Genomic DNA, 21640 nt, shown 5'->3' with positions numbered 1-21640 from the left:
AAAATATCCTATTTTGGCTCCAGCAAATGTGAAAACTGAAGACAGGCTTGCACAAAAGCTGTGCAGAAAAGCCTTCTGGAAACTTAGAGTGGCTCAAGCATAGACGTTCAGCATTTGAGTTGATAGCATAACTCCAAATGTCAGCGGTTAAGAGCATTTAGGGTTTTCCCAGTATGCTCTTTATTCTAGTTCTTGACAATCTGCTTTTCACACGTCTGTAATAAGCGATTTCCCTCCTCCAGCTTCCTTCCAATCTATTCTTTGTCTCCTATTTCCATCTATTTCCCTATTTCATTCCACTTTGCACTCTTCACCTCTTTAACCTCTTCTTCATCAGTCAGATCCCTTCTTGTGTCTATACCCCATGCAGGCAGTCTCTGACCTTATTACACGTGGTCCCTCTGCCATCCTTCTTACACTGTTATAGCAAGCAGTCTCCAGCAAGAATTTTAATGAAAAGCACTCTCAATAAAGTATTTCCTTCAGAATTTTCCTTTGAAAAAAATGTAAACACGAAGATTTTACACTGAAGTTCATATCGGAGCAACGGCATACCACCTAGGTTCTTAATAGCATAAAAGGAAAGGATGAACTTTGGGAAAAATCCTGATTTCTAGGTCTGTCTGAGCTGTTAAAATAAAGCCAAACATTGTACTGTATTTGGTCATTTCAAATATTTTAGTTGTTGTCAGAATGCCATTGGAAAGGGGCAACAAAATTAAAGTCCTATATACCATAATGCTAAGTAACTGTTAAACTTCTTTGCTGCTGAGGCTAATTGGCAATAACACTTCTGATCTTACCTATGCATCTGTTTAAATAGATTTCAGTTTTCATATTGCAGTCAATTGCTGTGGTTTTCAGAATGAAAGGTGAAAAAATATCCCATATCTATTGATCTGAAATACAGAAAAGGAGAGAGAAGAAGAATGATATATACACTCCCAGTGTGCATTATTTTTCATCTCTGGTGCTGATAAAGCAAGCACTCATTTTGGTGATAAATCAGCATTAAAGTGGGATGAATGGACTCAGATATTAAAAAAAAGCCAGCACGAGACCTTCTAAAAATAAAAACTCCCCACAGTCTCCTAGACTGCAGGGTATATGGGGATTTCTATTAAGTGCTGAGATTTTACTTCAAATGCATGTCATACTTGGAGAATTTCTCATTGTATGAACTGGGGCATAGCTTATTACAGATAAAGAAGAAAAATGAAATGACTAGGCTGCCCAGTAGGGAGAACACTTAGAAGTCAGCAGTCTTGGATGCTCTTATCAGCTCTGTGACTTTCAGCCCATCCTCATCCCACCGGTCCCCAAGTGCCTACCACCATGGCTTAGCTACCTTCGCTTGCAGCTACAGTGAGCAGAAATGTGTGGACCCCTCTAGGGACCGGTTCAGATATTACTGGACTAAATTGGATGGTGGAGGTGCCCACCTGGTTCTCATGTTTTCCTTTTCTGTGATAGATGAGTGCAAAATCCCTGGTACTGTTTATTTTTCTAACACAGGCATCACATGACTACTTAAATTGGTGTAATGCAAATATAACGTTTTGGTTAGAAAGAAAAAAAATATCAGCTGAATTTATGCATCATACATATATTGTCTTTTGCTGAATGTGTACAGAGGGAGAACAAAGCCTTGCCGTTTCTGGAGGAACACTGTGCTATTTTTGCTAATTATTTTGCTAACTTCTCCTAGATTTCATCACTTTTTGTGCACTGGATGTGCCTGAAAAATGACTCCATCATTACATCAGCCCAGTCCTTGTGCCTCATCCATCCTCCCCCCACTAGCAACTTGACTCTTCTCCCTATGCTTCATGCCAGCACACTCCTACCAAAGCTGTCAGTGTCCCATTTAATCTGTGATAAATACGAACTGCTCCCAACTCCATTTGCCTAGGGGATATCAGCTCTATCTGCCACATTTAAAAATTATCATCCCTGTTGTTAAGAAAAACAACTCAAAACACCACCCTTGATTTTTTTCATCACTTACGGACTGAAATTTCCCCGTCTGTCTTTTCTCAGCTGTGTTCTCAAGAAAGAAATCCTATCTTCTGTTTCCTCCCTCCCCAGTGAGCATATCCTCATCCACTTTGACAGCACATCTCAGTGTGACTACTCATCTCTAGGTAGTTCCTTGCTCCTAGCTGCAGGTCTTTTTATTTCTGCCACTCAGCATACCTAATGGCTTTTTATGCCTCAAAAAAGAGCCCTTTAGCTCACTCTTCCACCTAGCCATCTTCCCTCAAACATTTAATTCCACTTCTAAGATTTTATTTTTTCTCCTTCCTCCCCTGTAAGAGAATTTAGTTCTTCATCACAGTGTATTAAATGATTAATTTGCTGAGACATTTAATGGCAAATTTCAGTTCTCCAACACCATCAGTCTCTGTCTGTCTCTCTTGATTCTGTCAGTCTCCAACAACTGTAAATTGTAACTTTCTGCCCAGCTAAAAACTTCAGGATCTGGGCAGGAAAACCCTTTGGCTCTGAACCCATTAGAAAGCCCCTTTAGCTTAAATCCATGCTCACAAGGCCTGGGATCCTGGAGCCTTTGACTGCATTAGTCTTCTGAACCCTCAAGTTTTTTCTCATTAAATTTATTGATTGCTGTCACCCACATATAACTAACGTGTTGTTCTACTTTGATCCAATTTCTACTGGGTATCCTCATTTCACATGTTCATCACTTCCTGGCATGACAAAATTTTGTGGTTTCTTCCACGACATATTCAGATGCCTGTCCTACTCTGAAGGGCTGGGGGCCAGGGAAGGCCATGCAGCAGGCTGGAGGATGTGAGACAGGAGCACACATGTAGCCCCCTTGGGTTACTGTTCCATACTGCCCTGGAATACGAACTGCGTCCATCAGCTCCAATAAATTTTCATCTTTGAGTACATGAAGGACTGAGCTTCCAGACACAGATCACCTCATCTCCCATGGCTGAGGCTGCATGTCCTTTATTCCTCAGTCTCCTGACTCAGGACCCCTCTGTTTTCATGCCAGCAATATGCAGAGGAAGAGGGAAAGGAATGAGATGGAGGAGCCATGATTCTTCCTGTACCGGTACAGGAAAAAGCAATCCCAAAGCAAAGCCAACAGGCAAAGCTCAAGACTCCATCTCCTAGGAAGTCTAATTCTCTGCCAATACAGGCTTGAAGCAGGTGGGAGATTGGCCCTTTGGAATTTCAAATTACAGCTCAGCATCCTCTTAGCTGGAGGGGCAAAGGGGTTTAAAAACTTATCCTGGTGATGAGCAAAATAATGGCTCCTTACCCTTTCCTCCTTGGGTTTAGTTCGCTCATCAGTAACGTCAACAATTCTTGTTTTCAACCATTGCACATCACTGTAGGCTGTAGATTCCTGCAGCTGGTCACTCCATGCCGGGACCCACCTCCCGAAAGTGGAAGGGGGTCTGAAGCCTCTACAGCCAATGCCACGGCTGCAGAGAGCACCAGCAGCTGCCCTGCTTGCCTCAGTAACACCTCATGAAGCTTCAGGTATGCAGCAGTTGCCACCGCGCTCCCTGCCAGGAAACACAATTATCTTCCCAAAGAAGCCAAGAGGAAGGCTTGCACCACGTTTCTTGAACTCAGGCGGAGATTCACCCAAGTAGAAAGGAATGGCAAGATGCATTTAACCTCATTAGTTTCAGTAGGGCTGACTTTGTGCAATCCATCAGTGTACGTATACATTAGGGGAACTAAACTATTTCCACATCTCATTTACATAATGGATGGGATGTGAAATGAGTCCTATGGAAGAGAAGCGCCCTGGAGGCACTAAAGTTTATCACAATATGTAAGTTCTTTTAGATCATTGCATTAAATTTCCACTAACAAGATAACAAATTAATTGTCTGTATTACTGTACTAACCCAAAGCAGATAAAGTGTATGATTTCAGCAGAGGAAGGCAGCTGTTTAAGACAGCTTGGTGGTTATAGGAGGAGGCAGAAGAGATTAGTATGTCTCCCAGCATTTACGTGCCATGATGCCAGCCCTCCTCCTGCCCCTTTAAGAAATCTGGCTCTTATCTAATCTGATGTTGGACTTAGGCTTTATTAGTGAAGTGAGGGAGAATGAGTAAATCAACTGTATCAGACAAGCCTCAGGACATCTGGAAATTGATCATTCTGCAGAAATAAGCACTCTGTGTTTATTAGCTGGGAGTTCATCACTATCGCTTCTCTTTATCCAATTCCTAAGAGATTTCAAAGCTATCATCATAGCATTAGCTCTTCTGACTGTGCTACTGCAGATAAAGATCAGAAGATCTATCTAATGATGGCTTTCTCAGTCTCCCTTTCTTTCTCCAAAACTATCCTGATTTAAGAAGAAAAAAAAAAGAAAAAAAAAAAGAAAAAGAAGCGGGAAGATAACTGGAATGAAATAAAGCAGTTTCCACCATGTCTTAACTTTTTGCCTGTTGGCAATGAAATCAATTTTAATTTTTATTTTTATTTTTTATTCTACAAGAACTGGGTTTTATTCAGGGGGACACATCCTGCAGAATATAAAATCCCTCCTAGAAGAGGTGGAATTTGAAGTTTCTAATGTGGTAGTGGAAAAGGGAGGAAGATAAAAGGACCTAAAGCCATAAAGCAGTGCTGTACATTGAAAGTACAGTTATTTTTAAATGATAATACACATCAAATAGAAGCCAAGGGAATGAGTTCCATAAGTTAGAAAAGTAATAATATTACTTTAAGAAGAATAATTCCTTTCCTTAACTACATTTATCACATAGAAATTCAATTCTCCCTTCTGGAATGTGATGCAATGCCAAACTTTTGACTGATTTATTTAAAATCAGCCTTAAGAAAATATTCACCCAGATACAAGGTTTCTTCTGGTTCTTTATTCAAGACAGAGGAGTTATCAAAATGCAAATACTATGACTAACTTAATGTTTAGATGTGCATTCCTGTACAGCTGCATTGCGTAGCTATATTATGCAAAGATACTGGGAGAAAAATCGTCTGTATGAGTTTTCCAATAACAATGGTCAGATGCATAAACAATTTAAGCACAGCTGTGGTTTTCCAGAAATCTGTGGGGAGGATGAAATCCAGTGCAATGAACTCTAAAAAAAAAATCTTCCCCAGCAGAAGCTTCACTGATATTGATTTTTATCAGCTGATTTTCTCTGGTTTCCAATAGCAAATTAACATTTATTATCTCTTTTGAACTGGCACTTAGAGTTCCAGCCTGGGTGTGTGTTGTGCTAGATTGTGCAAATTGAAGTAGTAAAGGTGGATGTTGTCCAAGAACCCTTCCATATAAGTACAAGATGACAGAAAACAGATGAATGCAATAAGCAGAGTGAGCATGATTTAACAGTAAAGCAAGGATAGCTAATTAATCCGTTTGTACAGAGCCTAGCACAATTCAGCTAGACCACATTACTTGTGACATAAGTACTTATGAACAACAATAGTGACTAGGCATTTTAAATTAATGTATTAATTATCAGTCAGAGCTCATAAGTTGCTTAGCCAGTGAACGAAGAATGCCATAAATCTTTAAGAAAAAGGCCAGTTTCACATCAGTATTGTGTTCCCTGATACAGGCTTTCTGCCACTCTGCCCTGAACTAGAATGGTGCTTCTCCTGATTCACCTTTTACTTGTGATCATTATGATTCCTTATTTTAATCATTCCATTACTGTTTTAGATTATTGATAATCTCCTTCATGTCTGCCCTTGCTTTTGAAGTTGTCCTTTCCCTTTGCCCTTTCTCATTAAAGAAATAATGATTGATTTCCTCCCTGCCTTGCTGCCCGTTGCTCACTTGCATACGCACATAGGACTCAGAAAAATTAAGGTATGGGTCTTTTGTGGGATGGAGCAGGGTCTAATTTGGAGGATATGTGCAAATATCAACAGACCAGTGTGATAAATAAGGTCTAAATCAGACCACCACTATACATCACCTTGTTCTCTCTCTGGAGCAGTGGCAAAGGATAAAATACAGTGGAATCATGGATGTGTGTGTGTGAATTTTAAACTCTGACCCCGCTGTGATAGAGTTGCAGATGATTTAATTTCACATGATTCAAAGATGGGTTGAACTGGGGGGGTTCTCTTACATAAAGCCTTCTGAACAGAGTGCCCCAAATGGGAAGAAAAAGTCCACACAAGGTGATGATACCACAGTAGCAGGTCCATCCACTCCAGGGGTAGACCTCCCACTCCTGCAGCGTGATCACACACTGTGAGTAAATCGCTGCACCTCTGTGGGTTTCCAGCAGTGCCTCCGAGTCTCTGTTTGCCCTTTGGTATCTGTGAAAGAAACCTGATGGCTCTTCCTGATTGGCTGCTCCAGATCCATAAATTACTTCTGGTCCTCAATTTGGATGAGAATTTCAGTGAGGTGAGTGATATAGGCTGAAGAAACCAAGTGCCTAAAACAAAAGACAGATGGCTGAACCCATGATTCACTAGCAATAAGCTGCAATTGGGCCACGTAGACTTTGAAGTAATTCATTACATTTGTATCTCTTCTGTAGGGGGAGGATTTTCCTCAGTGATTTGTATGACCTTGCTAAACCCAGATAGGTGGTAATTGAGAAACAACTACTTCAGAAGAAACAGAATAAAAATATTGAAAATATTGACTCACCCCAAAGGCAGTAAGCAGCACTTTGGTCTTTGACCTTTAAGCATCCTAGGGTAGTCAATAACCTGGCTGTTAGATGCTGTGCCTGCCACTGATTTTGATTTGGGAGTAGTTTAACCTTGAACCAAGATCCAAGTAACCACAGCAACAGGCCTCTCCATCCAAGGAGTAGGAATCCATAAATCAAGGTCCCTAATGCAAACGCTGTGTGCAGGTAGAGATTTGAGAGGATAAGTGGTTTGTGAGGGATTACCTTTGAAAAAATGAATGACTGTCCCTTGATATTTTGAAGCACAGCTTCACAGAGACTTTTTTTATCAATAGAGGTCAACAGGTTACAGCTGCATGTTTTCATACAGCTCTTTATATAGGCCCTTCAGTTTAATTAGAATCAGATGTTGAATTTATGAGGTTGTTAGCATTATTATGTACCATATACACATGCATATATGCGCATGTATATTGATACATACACCCACATATGCACATTTATCGTGCACAAACTACATTCATGAATTAATAATATTAAGGCTCAAATTTGAGAACTATGGAGTGGTGAAACCTCAGTTTTGCATGTGCACAGTTCTATAGTGCTGTGATCCCATAGGCATAACTACCTAGTCAAATATCCCAGCTATTCTAGGGGATGCTGCTTTATTCAATATATAACGCTCACCTAATGAACAGCTATTTGGTAGCTGGATTTTCCTCTCATTATTCGGCATGTGACATGTCTCATTTATTCCACATTTCTAAGCCTTGGTATGAATAGATGAATGTTTTATGAATATTGATAATTTTATTTTTGCAGCACTGCTCTTGAGATGAGGGGTATATTATTGTTCTCATTTGCAATAGAGAAGCTGAGCAGAGAGAGGCTGAAGTTGAATGGATAGAATTTGAGATGCTTAATATTGGATTTGAGGCTCTGGAAGGAAATGTGGTCTAACAGGCAGACTCCTCTGCATATCTCCACCAAGCAAGCCATGACCAGTAATACTGTCTCGCTCTTGACTATTCCTGCACTCAGACCCATTCTCCTCCATTAAGTCCACAGGTTGATATCAGGTCACAGGTTCATCAGGACTCCTATCACAGAGTGGCTCATTCTGTAGCCCTGTCTTTCAGACGCCACAGTTCATCTGTGCCTGAATCTGCTGGAGATTTCTTCCACAGTTTCTGAGACAATCCATAGGTCTCTTGATTTTTCTCTTTTCATGCACAAGGAACAAAGGTAGGGACTATTCATAGCAGATCCAAGCTGCAAATACAAGGGAATGTTGGTTGGCATTTGCAGACGCTGAGCACAGACAACAGACACAGAAGTTTGTGCAGCAGTTTCTGGCTCTGCTTTGAGATCTTGATCTTCTGGAAAAAGACTGAGGAGAAAGTTGAGATACTTAATGCCTTCTTTTCCTCAGACTTTAATAATAAGACCAGTTGTTCCAAGGTACCCAGCCCCTTGAGCTGGAAGACAGGGAACAGAATAAAGTCCTCAGAATCCAAGGGGAAATGGTCATAGACTCATAGAATCATAACATCATTTAGGTTGGAAAATACCTTTCAGATCATCAAGTCCAACCATTAACTCAGGACTACCAAGCCCACCACTAGATCATGTCCCTGAGCACCACATCTACGTGTTTTTTAAGCACTTCCATGGATGGCGACTCCACTACTTCCCTGGGCAGCCTGGTCCAATGCTTGACAACCCTTTATATTTAACATGTTAATTCATGACTAGGGCAAGGGTAGAACACACCCTCAAAAAAATCTGGAGAAGGTGCAAAACTGGGAGCAGTGATTGATATGCAGGCAGATCATGCTGCCATCCAGAGGGACTTCAACAGGCTGGAGAAACGGACTGACTGAAATCTCATGAAGTTCAACATGGGCAAGTGCAAAATCCTGAACCTGGGGAGGAATAACCCCATGTACCAGTACCAACTGGGGCTAACCAGCTGAAAAGCAGCTTAGCAGAAAGGGCCCTGGGAGCCATGGTGGACACCAAGGTGACCATGATCCAGCAATGTGCCCTTGCAGCAAAGGCAGCAAACAGCTTCCTGGGCTGCATTAGGAGAAAAATTGCCAGCATATCAAGGGAGGTGATCCTTCTCCTTTATTCAGAACCAGTGAGGCCACATCTGGAACATTGTGTCCTGTTCTGGGCTCCTCAGCACAATAAAGACATGTACATATGGAAGAGTCCAACAAAAGGCCACAAAGATGATTAAGGATCTGGAGCACCTGTCCTATGAGGAAAGAATGTGAGAGCTAGAACTGTTCAGCCTGGAGAAGAGAAGGCTCAGGGGAACCTTATCTATGCATACAAGCGTCTAATAGGGAAGAGGAAAGAAGATGGAGCCAGACTTTCCTCAGTGGTGCCCAGTGACAGGACAAGAAGCAGTGGGCACAAACCAAAACACAGGTGGTTATATCTGAACAATGTTTTTTTTACTGAGGATGAACAGACTGCCCAGAGAGATTGTGGAGTCTCCCTCCTTGAGGATATTCCAAACCTACCAGGCATGGCCCAGGGTAACCTTCTCTAGCTGACTCTGCTTAAGCAGGGTGAGGTAGACGAGATTATCTCAAAAGTAGCCTTCCAACCTCAGGTGCTCTGTGATCTTTTGGAATGTTTATGTAAATTAATAGCCAAGATCTGATGCATTTTATCTGAGGCCCATGTGCAGGCTGAGATTTGAAAAGAGAAGGAATTTATGAAGGATTACCTTTGAAAAATGAATGGCTGTGCAGGGTATGTTGAAGCCCAGCACCACAGACACCGGGAGAGGTTTTCATAAGTTGGCAAAGACCCAACACAAAGTCCTTACCCTAGAAGACTTTTGCTCTGGTCACACAAGAGCTGGGCAACTAGATATTTATGAAGCAGCAACTGCTAGGAGTTTTCTAAAATGGGAAAAAAAAAAACCTCCCAGTCTTATTGTAAAAAGTGACTGAGGCATTTCAGCTGCCTTTCTGCTTGATAAATTTATATGCTTACAGATATATACACACACACACACAAACTTGCACAAATATTACATAGAAATAGGTGGATACATGGCGCAGCACTCCCCAAACAATCAAGCTGCAACAAGGTCTTTTACCATCTCACACCATCATACTCTTCATACAGTCACTCTGCTACCTTTTCTTCATCTTACCTCATCCAGAACCCAGTCTCACTTCTCTTGCTGCTTCTTCCTCGGCTGCTCTCTCTTCATTGGCTCTCAATCACTTAACAGAACCAGCCACAGCTGCGCCTTATCTACATCAGCCAACCCACTGCCCCTGAAGCCAATCCACAGTTGTATTTTATCAATGCTAATTAACCCAGCTTCATTCCTCTACAGACAGTCAGCTGCATTAGGCAGATATACATAAATTTTCAATCCCAGCAGTTTTAGTTTGACACATTTGCAAGCAAAATAAAATGGTTTCAAACCATAAGAAAGTTTAAGAAACATTGTTAAGGGGGGAATTTACCAGCCTTGAGTGTATAGCTGTTATTTTCCTGGACTATTTGACCTCTTCCGTATATTTCTACTACTCATTTATACTGCACCGTAATCCCTAGGTAGAAAAATGTATGACAGAGTGCTCTTTTTCTTTTTAAAACTCCCATCTCTTTGATGAGCTGTAAGGTAAATTTTCATTTTTAGGAAGTGAATTCTTAAAAAATATGTATAAACATAACATGCTTCAGACAGAGAATCACATATTGAGGCTGTTCCTGTTGCTTGCTCCTTACTCAGATGAAACACCCACTGAGTCAGGTCATTATAGAACTATGTAAGTATGTGTGGAGAATAAATTACCCAGGGAATGATTAATACACAATCCCGCTCAATATAGATACGAAACATGTCAGTCTTTATAAATGTATCAGAGGGTGTGTTTGCTTGGAGAAGAAAAAGTAGTAATGTGGAATTACTACGTTGGTTTCCTATTATTTATAGAGATCAGTGATGGTACATCCTTAAGCAAAATTATCAAAAACAAATAACAATGGTGGTCTTGCTAGCATCAAGACCATATAACAGGCACATACACAGGGAAATATGGAAATATATTGGCACAGCAGGACAGCAACTGATTACTCTTTTCCAGGTATTCCCCAGCCATGTTACTTCATCAATATTCATCCAAAATTTGTTTCCTTCCCCAGGAATTGCAGGTCCCCACTTAAAAGCAGACCAGACTTCCCTTCATGGTAAAATGGAAAGTTCTGCCTGTAATATGATGACCAGAAGGAAACCAGCAGCTGTTGATGGTGTTGCAATGCCAACTCCAGTATTATCTCTCCTACCTTCATCATCAGCAACATCTGAAGCAGGTGATGTTGTTTCCCTTAACCCCCTCTGTTTCTTCCCCATCTTCTTCCTTCTGGCACTGCGCTGAACAATATGTGCTTGTACTGCTCTTCCTGATTGGACAAGTAGCTGCAAATATGCATATCTAATGTGATAATCAGGCTGTAATTTTTCTAACACTTTCTTATCATGATCGTATCTTGGCATATCAGATGTATTTTATTCACATACCACTACTTGTGCAATAATGAGGACACAAGTAGCACCAGCCTGTATGGTCTAGCAGGGGACTCTGAAGCAAGGCTCTTGGGTTCCTTTCTCAGCCCTGTTGTTCATTTATTTGATAGCTCCCACCCCTGTAGTATGAACATGCCGAATACACAGTAAATAGCTAAGGAGCAGCTGAGATTTCTTTCTGCATACTTCAGTGATTTTAGCATAATATTCTGTCTTGCAAATGCGAAATTGTCTGGGGCAATGAACAGTGATTTAAAATACGTCAGAATAGCATGTTTTTCAATCAACTTAAATTTTGTGCTTCTATTTTGAATCAGATCAGAGATGTGATAGCTTTATACAGTCAGAAATTGAGCCAAGTCATTCAGGCATCATCACGCCTTTTCTTGGGCATGGATAGAGAAGTTAATCTTGCATTGTGTCTTAATTTCTAGTGAATGGGGAACCCACAGTACATTACCCTACATGCAGCCATTAGGAGTTTCATAGTCTTTTCAAACCTTTGATTACACATTCACAGAAAATGTATTTGTGTCACTGAGTTATGGAATGATTACATATTTAATTATTCAATTAAAAGTGCTGTTTCAGTGCGCTCCTTTTGATTTTCCTCTCATTTCCCAAATAAATACTGAAAACAAGGATTCCATGCTGTAAAGTAACCTCTTTACAGATAAATTTTTACATTAAAAAATCAAGATTCTGTGTTTAGTCTTTAATACTTTCCTATATATAAAATAAGGACAGATTTTTAATGCAATGGAGAATGAAAGCACACAAATATTTTATGATCAGTTTCAAGATGAAAGTGTATGCTTGACTGCTTAGTTTATTCTTTCCATTTTCAGAAGTCTAATTAAATTGTTGGTTTATCTGTAGGCCAGATGTTGAAAAAATTTAGTTGAAAACTGAAACTGTGTTAATGGGAAAACAGGACAGTGCTACGGGTTTCCTGTAATTAATAGGGAGCTCTTTGAAAATTCCTCCATTCAAATCAAGTCGGCAAACCGAGCCCAGCTGTTGAGCAGTCTTCTCTGTGCCATGTTCTTGCAGGTGGCCTCAGGCAACTCCAAAGGGATGGAGAATGACAGGCAGCAAGAAGGATTTTAGTGCTGCAGACATAACAAAGCCATTCAAACTAAAATTAGGGGACCAATGGAGAACTTCCAAGAGGTCTGATCTACCTGGGCTCACCTCCTTGTTCAACACTGCCATGCTGGAGTGTGTCCTCCAGCCTGCTCTAAGCTACCCTTGGAAATGTGTATTTTTGGTAGAGATTTCTCTCTTGCCTCAGCAAGCTATTTCCAGCATCATATCAATCCTGTGTGACTTCCTGGAGCGGCCTGTGGCCGTTTCAATTTGTCTTTGTCTGTGAGACAGAGCCTCACTGCATTCACGTACCCCAGGGAGGGCAGAAACCCCAGGCCTCTGTGTGCCTTATTTTAAACGTGTAAAGCTGTATTTTAAGATTAATGTAGGTTATTGCTTATTTGGGGCAACTAGGTGAGGTTGTTTGGGAAAAGGATGAAGGAAAAGTACAAGCACCTGTGCTGCATCGAGTATTTCTAGTTTCTCTTCACTTTGGGCTGGATTTTGCCAAATAGCTTCAGGCCTTTACGGAGGCAGCATGTGGCCGTGCAGTTTGGGGAGGTGTAGGGAGATAACTGCCCAGGCTAGAAAGTGTCCCCCCACGCCTCTCCAGCACCTAGAGGTTGCCACCATGGTGTATCATCTCTGCAGAAGCATATTCCCTTTTTCACATGCCTGCATGCAGACATAGTGTTACTATTCAATACCTCCTCTTCAACCCCTTCTAGATGAACTCCACCGGATAGAGCAAGATAAAAGTCTTCCTCCCAAAGCAAGGTTTTCACATGCAAACAGTAAAGTATGTGCAGGAAGAGAACAACAAAGCTTAAAAAACAATGCAGCCCAACTTGGGTCCAGGGTTGGGCAGGGTCTGTCTGGAGAAAATGGAAAAGATTAGTACTTAGCTTTGGTTTTCAGCAGAGCAGTATATCACATGGCAATATAGGAAAATATTTTATATCAAAGTTTTCTCACCAAGAGCTTCCAGATGAGTTGATAACACCTAATGGCTCTCACTTCAATAGTGGTTTATTTTGGCAGATCTCCCTGATATTTTGTCATATGCACACCTCATCAAATCTTCCCCCTGCAGACCTATCAGACTCTTTTCCACATAGTCTCTCTACACCAAATGTAGAATCAGATGTCCCTGACTCTTAATAGTCAAAATAATATTTGGTTTCCTAATATCTCATTATAAAAAGCCTGGCCTGAAAGCATATTACTTATTCAGTACATGCATTCTGACTATTGGCAGACTGTGTAACACAACTCGAATCCTTTCTAGAGCTTGCAAGTTCAGAGGCTTGCTAGGAAGAAAAGCAAAAGCATTATTAGTAGCTTCTAACAAGCTTCCTGAGAAAGTCATAAACACCCCAAAGCATTTATGAAAGAAAAATTACTACAGTAAACCAGCACAGAAGGTTGGGGTTTTTTTTCTGAATGAGAAAATGAGTTTCAGTCCAAAAGGAAACGGACTGTCAGCTTGCAGAGTTTTAGGAGGGCAAAAAAGTATCTCAGCAATGTGAAGGAAGACACTGAGAGTGGTGTTTAGCTTATAGATTTATGTATAGTTGTAGATATCTCCCCATAACTGTCTGCATATCCGTTCATTTCGGAGAACTAGGCAGTTTGGCAGAAAGCAGATCCTGCCTTTGCTCCACTCAGACAACTGTCTACTCACCATCAGGCTCCAACCAGGACACTTAGCCTGGGTGACTTGGACCACTTGCGTGCCTAAGACACCCACTGGAATTGGCAGGATGAACAGGAGACCTGCACCTTCCTTATCTAGTATCAGGGTGTCAGAAAGATGTCCATGGCCACCTTAAATTACATAGAGTTCTCATTTTAGAAACAGAGGTCATCCTCTACTGATCATCTAGACCAGATCTCCACTGATTGTTATGGGGTGGTAACACTAAGCTGCAGAAACAACTGACTACAGATAAATCTCAGTACAGACATAAAATCTTTGCAGATAGTTTACTAATGCTTCATTTCAAATTAATTTCCTGTCCTTTGGCTTTCTTTCCAATGAAAGTTGAGAGTAATGCCAAATCTCCTGATTTCACCATGAACCTTGCAATTTTTCCTGTATTTCTGCTAAATTTCCCATCTTCGAGATTTCCATCATCAACTGCAAAATTTCAGCTTTACTTTCTGGGAAAATAATCGCATCTTGAATATGGGAATTTTAAAAAAATATCTTGGAAATGTTCCCTGACAATAACAATAAAAAGGAAAAGGTGGACAGTGAAGATGAAGAGTGTGCCAAATACTTGATTTCTTAAGTCTTCTTACCAGAAACTACCCTTAGGATCTGGGAGGGACTCAGAGGAGTCAGATGCTTAGGGCTGGAAGTATTGGGAGTCATGTCATGAGATATGTCAATCACCAGTGAGGCCAGATGAGACTAATCATTTTGTGTGACAGGGATTTAACCTTTTTTTGATCAGATGATTTAGAAATATGTTCACTGCCACTTGCCCTTAGGGATCCTGCCACCACACTTTTTAGGGGTAACCTACTTGAGAGGAATTTTGTGCAACTAATAAGCTTCTCCTGAGTAACTTGGATATATTAATTTCCTTTCTCTTTTTCTTTGCTACCAAAATGACTGTATACCTCTTTTCTTTTGTCCTCTGTGAATCACAAACTGCAAGTGGGTTTTATTTTTCTTTTTGGTGTGGGGAGTGGGTTACATATGGAAAATTTATTTTGTTTTGTAATTAATGAAAACCAGACTTTGGGAAGTTGGCCATCCAGGTCTTTATTTATAAGAGAGCATATGTCTGTGTTTTGTTTATGACTCACTCCTACTTCTTGCATTGTAACTTGGGCTTGTTTACTCAAGCTCTTTGCTGAATCCAAGAAACATGGTGGTACAAGAGCCAATAATTTATTTTCTCCAAGAGGGGAGGCCAGTGAGTGTATGCTGAATCTGTCAGAACCTATAGTGAACAGGAGGAGATTCTACCACTTGATGGCTCCTGGTTATCTACAGAAAATGCTACAATAGCAACTTTATTGAAACTACCACTAGAAGATTAGCCTGTTAGCCATGAAGGGAGTGATAACCCCCAAATGAACCTTTCTTGAAATCTTGGCTGCTCTGGAAACTTCAAGGATTTCAAACCCAAATGCCTGCTTGACAGTCAGGTGTAAATTAAGTTTGCGAGTAGATGTGGGCTGAGATTAATTTAGTGGGATGTTTTATTCTTTACTGAAAAGAAATTCTGAATTCCATAATTTTGTTTCCAGCAGCACAGAACAGATATGTTAGGAGTGAAAGAGAGTACCAGTTATTGCAACAGCAGAATTTATACATTCTGTTTCCCTCACAAAGGGACAGTTACTTTTAATCTGTGTGCAAATCCTGAACTCTGAACAGATGTCACATTCAGTAAAGGACAATGAGACAATTTAAGAAAAACAAGCAAGGTCTCATGTCCTAAGCAAAGGACCAGGAGCCAAGAAATGCTAGGTACTCTTTCCAGCTCTGACAATGACTCACAACGTGACCTTGGAAAGAGACTTAACTACTTTGGACTTCATTCAGATCTAAAGTAAGTGATCTGAACCAGGGGTAAGCTTACTTCGGAAGCCATTAAAGTCAATTATATGACTGAGTAGTTTCAGCTATCATCTGTGGAGATGATAGTTAAAGAAACCCTGGCAGGGGACATGAATTTGCCACAGGTGAAGTGACCCACACAGCTTGTCTGTGCCCACTAGTTTCAGTAACAAACACTTTTCATACTAACTGGCATCCATGGCAAGAATCAAAGGCTGGGGTGAAGGCATCAGGAGTATATGTTTGGGGTATAGAAAGTTTAATACTTATGGTGGGCCAATATGACAGCTATGCTAAGCAGCCCTCCCTTCACTCCCACTAGAGGTTTAGAAATGAAAATGAAGCAAGCCCATGGTAAAATATTGCTGTAGAAAAGCTTTGTTGCTTTAGAAGAAGGGAAAGAGAGAAAACTCTGGAGACTGCTTTAATAGTCAAAGTTGTCTTTTCATCTAGGACAGTAAAAAAGGAAGTAACAGCAATTCTTCTAGGACTGTAATAAATAATCCTATAATATTTTTTTTAAATTATTTTCTATGCAGAGTCCTTTCTTACAGCCATCACTTCTTCAGTAGTCATCTTCAGCCTACTGGGCTTGAAAGCATCTAATCTTCATGATACTGAAAGCAGGCAAAGCAGAGTTTCCATTCACTGTCATTTGACTTATCCCTGTTTCTCTCCTTGTCTCCCAACAGCCAGCTCACCACTGAAAAAAAGGTTCAAGCGCCGTGAAATTGAAGCAATCCAGTGTGAGGTGCGCAAGATGTGCAACTACACCAAGATCCTGTCCACAAAGAAGAACCTGGATCATGTGAATAAGATCCTGAAAGCCAAGCGGCTGCAGAGACAATCAAAGACAGGCAATAACTTCGTCAAGAAGCGGAGGGGGCGTCCTCGGAAGCAACCCCTTTCCTTTGATGAAGACTCCAGAGACCAAATGCCCGTTCTGGAAAAATGCATTGACCTTCCCAGCAAAAGAGGTCAGAGACCGACACTCAACCCTTTGATATTGGAGCAAGCAGCCACTCAAGATACAATCATGGCCACCATTGAGGCCGTCATACACATGGCTCGAGAGACACCACCCCCGCCACCTCCTCTCCCTCCCCCCCCACCTCCGCCCCCTCTCCCTCCTCCCCGGATGCCACGGATTGGGAAAAGGAAAAGCAAGTCCCTACAGGAGGAAGAGGAGGATATGAAAGTGAAGCGGCACCGGAAAGGCAGAGGGAGTGAAAGCGAAGGCCTTCCCTAAGGCTGGCGCACCTTGTTGGATGTCAGGTGCCAGTGGTGGGGCACGCCAGGACTGAGGGACGGGAGGCACACAGTCTGCTTCGCCTCTGCAGCAGCACCAGACTCACCCATCCCTTTGGTTACCAGAACCCATCACAGAGAGCTGTGCCAGCCGGAGTCCCCATCTTCCTGTTCATCACTTTGGCCCCAGCCCCCCCCAGGAAAGAGGGGGAAAGGGTGTGGGAAAGGTGGGGGCTAAGGGGAGCGGGGGTTGTGTGTCGAAGTTGGGGAGAGTGTCTACTTTGCAGAGTTTCCAAAACTAATCAGCATCTCAGCATTGCTGTTCTTGTACTGTACCCGGAGGCAGGAGGTCATCCTCACAGAGAGCTGAACATCATCACTAGGGCTGCATGCTCGACTCTGATTCTGTTTGGCGGGCCAGGTGAAACTAAGAGTAACCATACCATAGTAGAAATCACTGTAAAAAAGAAAACAAAAAAAAAGAAACAAAAAAACCCAACAAAAAATAGTTTCATTTTCTCAACTGTGATCTTGGTTATAATCTGTTTGGATTTTTTTTTCCAGTTTTATATACCTACCAGGCTTTGGGGCAACATAACCCAAAATGCCTGACTCCTGCTAGAACTATATATTTCTTTCTCATTTACTTGTCTAGTTACAACTAGCTGCAATATAGGCAACAGAAAAGTAGAGCCTTACACACACGCACACTCATTCTGAGTGCTATCCCAAGGAACAATGGAATATCACAGCATTTAAAATAAGGTGTACATGGATATTCAGTTACGATAGCACGTTTCTATGAAGCAACTTGGCATTTTCAATGAAATGTCAAAAAGGGGTCATCCATCAACCAAGTTGTTTTAATGCTCGGTACAAGAGTAGAGAACAGCAAGACACTTCTGGGGAACAGAGTTATAGTAAACATGGACAAAATCATCAAAAAAAGAATATAAAAAATATAAAAGAAAAAAAAATAGGACAGAAAAAATAGAGTAAAAAGACAGGACCCAAACCTACCAGTTCTTACCACCTGCACTTGCCAGTGAAATTGATGGGAAACGCAGGATCTGAATAATTTGCATTGGGTAGCAATGCCTTGATATCTTTTAAAGAAAACAGATTAAGTAGATTATTTTAAAAAAATAGAGAGCAAAACCCTATGGAAAATAGGTTCTTTCTTGGAAATTATATCTTAAAATAGAAAAGGAATAAGTGTTCTTATTTGAAAATAAAATAAAAATGTTCAAAGGGTATCACCACTGCAATTGTATTAATGCCACTTTGGATATGTTCTCCAAGTTGTGGTTGCCTTAATAAACTAAAAAAAAATAATAATTTTTTTTCTTGTACATAATGTAACTATAAAGCTCTCAGTCTGCGTGGATGCAAACTGTGTAACAAATCGTCTCTTTAAATGGTCAGTTCGAACTGTACATTTCTCATTCGAGTTGTACATTAGCCATTGATTTAACTTGGGTAAAATACCCAAGCTCCATTTCCACAGCTCAGTTAAAATGTTTAACTAAAACAAAGACTGAACATGAAACTGTTCCATTGCAGTAACAACGCTTTTAAAAAAGAAGTCCGTTGTTGAAATTTGGAAATAAGTACTTTCAACTTTCTTTCATTTCTTTTTAAAGTCCTTCCCTACTCTCAACACCTGGCATGGCAAGATGGATATTAAAATGGGAGGGGGAGGGAAAATTCCAGCAAGGGAGCAGGGACTGGAATTATTTAAAGATTCACAAGCCAACTGCTATTCCCTTTTTTGAGAAATCTTTGAACTGGCTTATTTCCAAGGAAACTTCAAATAGCATGACACTAAAAAAAAACCAAACCAACCAACAAACCCAACAAAAAAATTTCCCCGCAAAAAATATTGTGTTTCTATTATGTTATTTATTTACAAAAATCATATCAAGACTATGGTGTTAAAGGGACACTGTAAACATACAGCTCATTATTTTTAGAGACTGATTTTTCTTCTGTGATAGCACCTTAGTTTATTAAAACTGAATGCATTTGGGGTTTGGATTGGGTTGGGAGGCTGGGAGAGGGGATTTATTTTTTTTGTTTTAAAGGCTGGAACAAATCTTGAGATCCTATCTTCTTAAAACTGATAGGGATCACAGAATTTTGTTTCCAATTTGTTTCACATCATTCATCATACTCATTTGCGCTTTTTGCTTTCCAATTAATGCAGCTTAGAAATAAACTGGCCGGTCGCTCGTTCTCTTGCAACCAATTATGCTTTTCAGTTCTCTTGAATTAGTACAGTGTTATCGACCAAAGTTGTCGGCCTGCAGAAAAAAATGCTTAAGCTTCCTTCAGCTCCTCCCTTCTTCCTTCAAAAGCATTGGACTGAGGTTTAGTTGATTTAGAAATCTCTTGTTTTTTCCATCTCTCCCTTTGGCATGAAAGTAGGTGACAGTGTCGCTTAAAACATAGGAAAAACTCTAAGTTTGGTATTACAGGTAGCCCGTAAGATGAAACTAAGCCAAACACCTTATCCTTTATCTTCCGTGTTCCCTCTTTTAGCACTGAAGGACATCTCAATGTGTAGTGAGTGGAGCAAAGGTCTGAAAGGACCAAATTCTGTCATTGAATGCCCATCAAGCTTCTAGAGGTGTCAGGCCTTACAGAGCGCTGATAAAGGCTGGATTTGGACTGGACAATGCACTGGGATGCAACAACTCCCCCAGGGTAGGATCACTGAATGACTGCTGCCTCCCATGCTCCCAAGCTTCTGGAAAAAAAATGCTTTTACCCTTCCAAAAATACTATCCAAAATGCTGCTGGAGGCACAGTGCTTAAGGAGAGTGTCCGCTGAGAGGGTACAGCCCCATATACCCTTCACTGAGCAAAAAAATAAAGACGTCCTTTTGGTCCTAGAGAAACTAAGTTCAAGACTTGGTAGCTGCAAGCTGTCAGCATAGGATGGGCTCTATCCTGACGCCCAAGGACTGTTTTTTATGGCATGAAGGTGCTGGTAGAGCGTGATGCAGCGGTATAGCCTTGGTGGTTTGTCCAAACAACAGCCCAGTGCAGCCAGTCCTGGCTGGTAGGAAAATTAGCTTGTTAATTAGTATGAAAGCAGGCTGAAAATACTGTTAGATGCCACTCAGAATTTGTATTTTTTTGTTGCATAGTCTATAAAGATGATAAGCAGGTTGCTAACAGAATAATATAAGGCGATGTACTACATGCAGATCATAAAGGATTTAGTTTTAGGGCTTAAGGCTAAAATCCCACTCCTGCAGTTTATTACCCAACAATATTCCAGTAATGAGCTTTTTGATTATTTTTTTTTCCCCTACCACTAGGAAGATTTACTGAGGAACTCTAAATTCTCTCCACACATTTCAAGAACTGTATAAAACTGGGGTGAAAGCCCTTTTGCTTATTAAGACCAAAAAGACCTTTCAAACACCTCCGCTGTGTCACAGATTAACACACATCTTAGCATGCTTCAATAAAAACACAAAACAAAATCATGTGGCTCTGAGCCATATGAAATGAGGCCACGGGTTTGCATCCCCTCCGTGGGTCTTGTATTCCTTAACCCAGCGTAAAACCGGGAATAGGGACAAATGTGTGGGGAGAGAAAAAAACCAAACCAAACCAACCAACCACTTCTGTCTCCAAGAGCTTCATACTGCCAGTTTCTTGAGATCCTTCAAAATTAAATTTTCTGTGAAGCACCTTGCATGTTTTTGGGCAACTGTCAAAAAAAAAAAAGAAAATAAAAAATAAAGTAAGTGATAATAGTCATCTGCTACTAGGGTATCCTACAGCATGGCCCATGACTCTCCACTTGACAGCAATGCTTTGGACCATTCGTATAGAATATTCTGTTTGTGTTGTTACATTTTTTGGGTAACATCTGTTGCAATGAGGTGCTGGTTTGTCACTGGGGCTTCTGAGCACTACAGCAATATGAGAAATAAACAGGAATAGTTGTTCCGTACACAAAGATTTCCCCAACTCTTATTTTCACAGGCCCTGATTCAGGACTGCACTTAAACACATTTAAGTAGCATCCTGAAGAGTAAAAAGAACAACAACAGCAACAACAAAAAGACAAGAAAAATAATTTTAAAAAAACCCAACAAAACCAGGATGGTTTTTTGAATTAAGATAAGAAACATCATGCCCTTGCAATGCCTCTTCCTTCCGTATCATCCAAAAACTGGGGTGCAGCAGTTCTGAGATAATAAGAAGCACATTTCAACAAAGGACACATATCTGAGATCTCCTTAAGATGCCTGCCTAGGTTGTATAAAACACTATGTAGAAAAAAAAGAAAAAGAAAAAAAAAGTAAAAACATGAAAAGAGCTGCCAATTGGACAACATGGGGAAGCAGTTCAATCCCATTTTGGTTTGTTTTCTTTTTCTTTTTCTTTATTTTTTTAAGCTATTTCTTAAGTAATAAATGCACATGAAGTGTTAAATATGTATATACTGTATTTCAAAAAAAATTTAAAAAATCAAACAAATGGGGCACAAGTTTGTTCTATAAGTCGTGCTGGCTAAT

The 21640-nt window shown here is 40.6% G+C and overlaps 1 protein-coding gene across 5 annotated transcripts in view; it reads left to right on the top strand.

The window, feature by feature from the left end:
• SETBP1 (SET binding protein 1) overlaps positions 1–21195 on the top strand; it is a 270979-nt gene extending 249784 nt beyond the window's left edge. For 4 of the 5 annotated variants that reach the window (XM_056323282.1, XM_056323280.1, XM_056323278.1 and 1 more), the window contains 2 exons: positions 10807–10974; positions 16547–21195. In XM_056323282.1, the coding sequence (XP_056179257.1) occupies positions 10807–10974; positions 16547–17103 (725 nt within the window). In that variant the 3' untranslated portion in view covers positions 17104–21195. The remainder of the gene's footprint in view (positions 1–10806; positions 10975–16546) is intronic. The other variant, XM_056323283.1, reaches the window with a different exon arrangement.
• Positions 21196–21640: the final 445 nt, after the last annotated feature.

This window comes from Falco biarmicus, chromosome W (assembly GCF_023638135.1).
Source record: "Falco biarmicus isolate bFalBia1 chromosome W, bFalBia1.pri, whole genome shotgun sequence".
Classification (NCBI taxonomy): Eukaryota; Metazoa; Chordata; class Aves; order Falconiformes; family Falconidae; genus Falco; species Falco biarmicus.
Note: the sequence above shows the minus strand (reverse complement) of the source record. Positions and strands in the feature narration are given on the sequence as shown.